The sequence below is a fragment of the Acyrthosiphon pisum genome, unplaced genomic scaffold (assembly GCF_005508785.2).
Source record: "Acyrthosiphon pisum isolate AL4f unplaced genomic scaffold, pea_aphid_22Mar2018_4r6ur Scaffold_13241;HRSCAF=13880, whole genome shotgun sequence".
In the NCBI taxonomy this organism is placed as follows: domain Eukaryota; kingdom Metazoa; phylum Arthropoda; class Insecta; order Hemiptera; family Aphididae; genus Acyrthosiphon; species Acyrthosiphon pisum.
The window spans coordinates 1-907 of NW_021761818.1; the positions used below are offsets into that span (position 1 = coordinate 1).

General features: G+C 41.2%; 1 protein-coding gene across 1 annotated transcript; it reads left to right on the forward strand.

The window, feature by feature from the left end:
- Window positions 1–23: 23 nt before the first annotated feature.
- Window positions 24–669, forward strand: LOC115034575 (cold shock protein 2-like; the record flags this gene model as incomplete). The annotated part of the gene is made up of 3 exons (XM_029491874.1): window positions 24–389; window positions 466–510; window positions 583–669. Coding segments are annotated over exons 1-3 (211 nt in total), but the record flags the coding sequence as incomplete, so codon positions are not given.
- Window positions 670–907: the final 238 nt, after the last annotated feature.

The following is a 907-nucleotide window of genomic DNA, read 5'->3' on the forward strand; positions in this document are numbered from 1 at the left end:
ATCTCTTATTATAATAATATATAAATTTGCAAAGAAAATCAAGCCTTAGTTTTGTCTGCTACGCATGGTTTCTGTGAAACAAATCAAATATTTTTTTTTGTTTTTAACACGATCACCGCCAATCGTATTTCTAAATAATGTATGTATAACCACATAAAATTGCGAAGGAAACCCTGGCTTAGTTTTAGTGTGCACCACATGCTTTTTGTCAAACGAATTTAATATTTTATAATACCACAGACATAATAATGCAAACTAATCAATTGTTTTTTTCGACTTCCTTTATTTGTTTTTATTTATTAACTTTAGAATGAATACGGTGTACAACATTAGTGGCAGCTGCACCGTGTTTATTGGCAACAGCGACGAACGCGAGAACCGCGCCCGACGTAAGCATAAATTTGGTTAATATATAATAAATTGTATAATATTAGAAACGATTAAAATGATATCTCCCCGTTTCAGAATGTTACAACTGCGGGAAGCCCGGGCATCCATCCCGGGATTGCGGTGAGTGTTTACTTTACATATTCCTTAATGACAGCCTTAATATCATATATATAATTGTAATTTATATTGTAGCCAAGCCCAGGGGTGGCTCAGCTAAAAGGGGCGGTGGGCGCGGTGGCGGAGGCGGTGGCGGAGTCGGAGGCGGTGGTGGTGGTGACGGTGATGGTGGTGGTGGTGGTGGTGGTGGAGGCGGTGGTGATAGACGGCGGGGAGGTAGGAGGGGTCGTGATGATGGAAGGCGGCAGGTCAAGCCTAGATCCCGCTCACCGGTCGGTACCCCAACGCCGATCCCCGTCGTTAGACGGCAGCCGTCGTCAAGAGTAAGGATATATTAATTAGTATATTTAAAAAGACATCCAAAAATCTAACTAAATAAATTATTTTCAGTGCGATCTAT